The sequence below is a fragment of the Propithecus coquereli genome, unplaced genomic scaffold (genome assembly GCF_000956105.1).
Source record: "Propithecus coquereli isolate 6110/MARCELLA unplaced genomic scaffold, Pcoq_1.0 Scaffold51, whole genome shotgun sequence".
Classification (NCBI taxonomy): Eukaryota; Metazoa; Chordata; class Mammalia; order Primates; family Indriidae; genus Propithecus; species Propithecus coquereli.
In genome coordinates, this window is record NW_012150952.1 from 5,620,970 (window position 1) to 5,626,071 (window position 5,102).

Below are 5,102 nucleotides of genomic sequence, written 5' to 3' on the forward strand. Positions count from 1 at the left end.
ACAACAGCTGTTATCACCAAGTCTTCTTCAGAAATGACACTGGAAGGACATCTAAGAAGAGGAATCAAGCTTTCTCTTAGGTATTAATTGCCCTTAGCAACTGTGAGTTAATTAAAACTTCCAAAATAAAAATTAGCAATAAGAATGGTTTTGAGGAATCTGAGGGGGTAACTCAACAAATATTAATTGTCCTCAAATAGCTTAGGGTCTGCAAGCTTGGTGGAGAATGTCAGGGAATGAGGAACAGTGGAGCCTGAAAAGGTAGTCTTCCCATCACTGTGTTCCTGTACGCCTCCCATTTCCTGAGCCCCAGGGATGAGACACAAACACCCCAGTCCCCACTGTCCCTCTGGCCTCCCAGTTTTATTCTTTGCTTGGTGTACGTACGTGCCTGCTTCCATAAGATGCATCAGTCTTCTACCACACTAACTCCGAGTAGTTCAAGGTCTCATAGGTCACTCTGGGTCTGGAATAGGCTCCCCAGCTCAGTTATTATAAATAAGAAGAGAGAAGTCAACACGTCATGGCTCTGAGCCAGAGTCTGTAACAACTAATGCCTGCTGAAGAGAAGAGTCCATATGAAGGTGTATCTCCAGATCCTCTCTTATCTTCATGCCATTGTATTATTATGTGCTATAACCTCTGCCTGTAATGTTTTTCTCTTCTCCCCTGCCCTTGACCTGGCTAACTTCTACCCACCTTTTAGTTCTCAACTGGGATGTCATCCAGGAGGTCTTCAGTGACTCACAGACCAGGTTAGGTAGCCCTGCCATGTACTTTGACAGAAACTTGCATTTCTCCTACCAAAGCACTCATCACACTTCACTGTAATTACCTGTTTAGTAAATATGTACCCCTTAACTCGAGGAGGGCAATGTCTGTTCCAATGGCTATCACACAGTAGGTACTCAATAAATAAGTAAACCTGAATTGACCTCAGCAAGAAGCTCAGGGCTGAGAATTGGCAGAGGTGCAGAATGAGCCACCATTCCTCAGATACTATTAATATTAAACTGCCTCCAATGCTATTAAACTAATAGTGTAACTCATTTCACGACCTCTTAATTCAACATTTCAGACAGCTGAATAACTCAGCATGTGCCTCCATTTGCCAAATGCACAAAATCTGTTGCTGGGCAGCGGTCCTTGCCATCTTATAAGAAGCTCTTTCAGACCAATCCTGGACTTACTGTGAAGGTGCCCAATGGCAGTTATGTCTGGGTTGGTAGAGAGTGGAGTGAAGGGGGTATTGATGAGCATCCTCATCCAGAATGTGTTAGGCATTTCTAGGAAGTATCTACCACTCTTTTTGGAGAAGACCTGGGTAAAATTTTACTTCCATTCAATACTTTGATAATCATAACAAACATCTTTGTGTGGATCTCCTCTTACAGTACTGAACTGGGCTGGAAGGACAGAAACCCTGCTCTCAGAAAACTTCTATCTGTGCAGTCTCACCCCCACAGTGAATTCCTTGCATTTCAAAATTGATGGCTCTTACCCACAGTTAAACCCTGGTGTGTGTTCGCTGATGCTGCATAAGGCCTGACCTATGCCTAAATGTTTTCCTACATTCACTACATTCATAAGGTTTCTCCCCAGTGTGAATTCTCTGGTGCTGGGTGAGAGCTGAGCTCTGATTGAAGGATTTTCCACATTCACTACATTCATAAGGTTTCTCTCCAGTGTGAATTCTTTGATGTTCAATAAGGATAGAGCTCCTACCAAAAGCCTTACCACACTCAATACATTCGTAGCTTTTATCTCCAGTGTGAATTTTTGTATGCTGAATAAGGGCTGAGCTGCGGCTGAAGGCTTTCCCACATTCACCACATTCATAAGGCTTCTCTCCAGTGTGGATTCTCCGATGCCTGATGAGCTCTGAGCTGCCCCTGAAGGCTTTCCCACATTCACAACATTCATAGGGTTTTTCACCACTATGAATTCTCTGATGTCTAACAAGGTCTGAGCTCAAACTGAAGGCTTTGCCACATTCTTTACATGCATAAGGTCTCTCTCCAGTATGAATTCTTTGATGTCTAATCAGCTTTGAGCTCTGGCAAAAGGCCTTCCCACAGTCAAAGCACTCATAGAGCCTCTCCCCGGTGTGAACTCTCTGTTGTATAATATCGTTTGATTTCAGACCGAGACTTCCTTCACTTTCATTACATTCAAGGACACTCTTTTCCGTGGGGATTTTCTTGTTGAAGGTTGCCAGACTGAAACGTCTTTCCTGGGCAGGAAGCAGACTCATTTTGTTCCTTGCAGCATTTCCCTCTTGCTTCTCAGAGTTGCCTAGACCTCCCGAAGCTTCTTCAACTATCTGTTCTGAAGGCATTTCCCCAGGAAGTCCTCCTGAGGATATCACAGCTGCTGAGGCTGCACATTCAATAATTTCTTGCTTTGCTGTCAACACGCTGTCAGCCACCATCTTGCCATCTGACAATGTGAATAGAAAATGCAAATGTCACTTAGTCTCCATGTCGGAAGAAAGGAAACTATTGTAGCAGGAACAGAAAATAAACCAAAAGAAATAAGTGTTTACCTATTAGGAGGAAAATACTCAAAACTAGCTTCCCAGTCTAGAAAAATTCAAAAAAGTAGCCTGGGGTAGTGAGATGTGGCTCCCTCAGAGAGTAAGATAGACAAAGAATGTGAGTCAGTATTGGGGAGGAGGGATGGTGGACAAGGAAAGGCATCAGAGAACATAGTGACAAATAGTAGAAACCAGGAAGCTAGGAGACAATCCTGGGTTAGAGGAGAAGACACATTTTTAGGTAATGAGGGAATGGAATAAAGGTGAGAAGGAATAATCAGGATAAAGAAAGATGTCTAAGAGTCTTAGTGGTCTTCTAGCAAAGTAGGAGAGCAAAAGATACGATTAGGAAATGTTTTAGGCGTTAATATCAAACAGAGGTAGCTGAACTAGAACAGAACTGGAAGCATTAAGGCAATTGCGGATTCTGACAGGTTCCAAATGAATCGAATAATTATAATCAAATAGAATAATATACTCAGAGCATGAGAAGAAATATTGCAGTTTCCTGACTCATTCTGGGATCAGGTGGGAGCCTAATAGGTTCATTTTTTTTATGTGTAAACCATCAAAGAAGGGAATGGAAATAACTAGTAGATGTGATTACCCAAAACCAAACCTTCCAGCTCTTATAAAACATCCTTCTTTTATCTTTAGATTTCTAATAACTCATAATAGGAGACTATGAGAGAGAGATGGCTGATACAACTTGAATTATTTTATTCTGAAAAACTGTTAAATTACTCTACTCTTCCCAAGAGTCCTCTAAATGTATGTGCATCTTACAGATCAGGACACTGAGGCTCAGAGAGGCTATGCAAGTCCACAGAATTAATAATTGGTAGAGTCACAATTCAAATAAAGATGTTTAATATCAATAAATAAATAAATATTTTTTAAAATTATAAAGTGGCAATATAATATGTAGGGACAAAATTAAGAGCTGTGGAAATTAGAAAAGCAACGTAACTTACGGGATTTTAAATCTCTCTCCAAATTCTATAACTCTATAAAGTCAAATTATGAGACCAGAGAAAAACTTCGACCGTAGATGTATAGATCAGGAAAACATCAAGATTTTTATTTTTTCAACTATCTATTTATTATTATACCAAAAAATTAGAATAAACAGTTAACTGGAATAATTCCTAGAAATGACAAATAGAGATTACAGTAGAATAAGAAATGATCACTTGAGTATTTAGAAATATTGGTATAGAGATAACCCAATATTGCCAATAACATAATCAAAGTCCTTTCAGTTCTAATCCTTGGCCTCTGTGACAGCTATCAATTTATTGCCTCTTTGTTTCAAATCCACCCTTCATTGCCCTGCCTGTGATACTGGAACATTTCTCTCTTGCCAGCTGGCATGATACAACTTTTGTCAGTAGAGGGGGCTGGCTGGAGGGGCATTGGAAGAGGATGGGGCTTTTCTTCCTGGTTCTAGCATGTTCTCTGTGTTTGTTTCCGTAGCACATGGGACACCCAGCAGTGCACACCCCAATGAGTTCCAGAGGCAGCATCCCTGTGGGTGTCTTCCAAACAAGTTCTGTGCCATCTCACCTCCCCATGGGGGGCTGCTGGCACCCCAGAGAGTGGCTCCTCATTGAGTTTTGCCAGCTCAGCACTTCAATGAGTGTCTCTATCCAGGGGCTGTGGTTGCACCCTCTCCAGCAAGATCTGGATCTCAGCCCTGGCAGGGAAGGGGAAGATGTGGCACCCTCTTGCAGATTTGTTCCTTCCTTGGGTGTTCTGCCTCAGCCCTAGAGACTCCCTATATCTGCTATTCCTTTATGCTTTAAAGTTTGTTTTTTTGTCACACCACTTAGTAGTTAAAGCCCTGTTATATTAATAGTTCATAATTCTTAATATTAAACTTTCTCTGTTCAAGTTATTATATGGTTTCTATTACTGATACAATTTCAACTCCAGCTTAGGGATTGCCTTGCCAATGGAAACAAAATATTAAAAAAAAACAGAATATTGGTCTTTGAATATTATGGATATTTTAGAGAATTTTACTAAAGACCTTAATTCTTAACCCAAAGTTAGAAATGATACTGGAATTTCAGATTCTAAGCAGAGCCAGTCGAAGAATATTTCTAGGCAAGGAGGCCTTTCCACAATACTCACTGATGGCCACAGTGACTGTCACTAAGAAAATGAACCATACCACAGATGACAGCCCTCACCTCTATCCTAAACCCCGAAAGGACTGGGGCTCCTCACCTCTCTCCTGGAAAGCCTGGGACTGCTGAGCCTCACTCTTGCACTGGTTCTCCAAGGGCTGCAGCGGGCTATTCAGAGACTTCAGGGCTCCCATGGATGTCATTTCCTTCCAGATCATTTCTTGGCCATGAGCTGTGTCCTAGGAGTAATCAAGTACCAGCACTATGACACTGGGGATACACAGGCGGAAAACCCCTAGAGTAACAGGGCAGGACAGGAGGAATTAAAAACTCACTCAAATGATTAGAGAGAAAATCAACAGGACTAAAAGCCCTAGTGACTTGAACCCAGGGAATGAATAATTAATAACCAGAAAGACAGAAATTATATAATT

General features: G+C 41.5%; 1 protein-coding gene across 2 annotated transcripts in view; it reads right to left on the bottom strand.

Annotated features, from left to right (window-relative positions):
- Window positions 1-926: 926 nt before the first annotated feature.
- The window catches only part of ZSCAN30 (zinc finger and SCAN domain containing 30), a 19,980-nt gene continuing 15,804 nt past the window's right edge, over window positions 927-5,102 (bottom strand). The window contains exons 3-4 of one of the 2 annotated variants that reach the window (XM_012656612.1): window positions 4,769-4,907; window positions 927-2,439 (exon numbers count right to left, since the gene is read on the bottom strand). In XM_012656612.1, the coding sequence (XP_012512066.1) occupies window positions 1,508-2,439; window positions 4,769-4,907 (1,071 nt within the window). In that variant the 3' untranslated portion in view covers window positions 927-1,507. The remainder of the gene's footprint in view (window positions 2,440-4,768; window positions 4,908-5,102) is intronic. The other variant, XM_012656611.1, reaches the window with a different exon arrangement.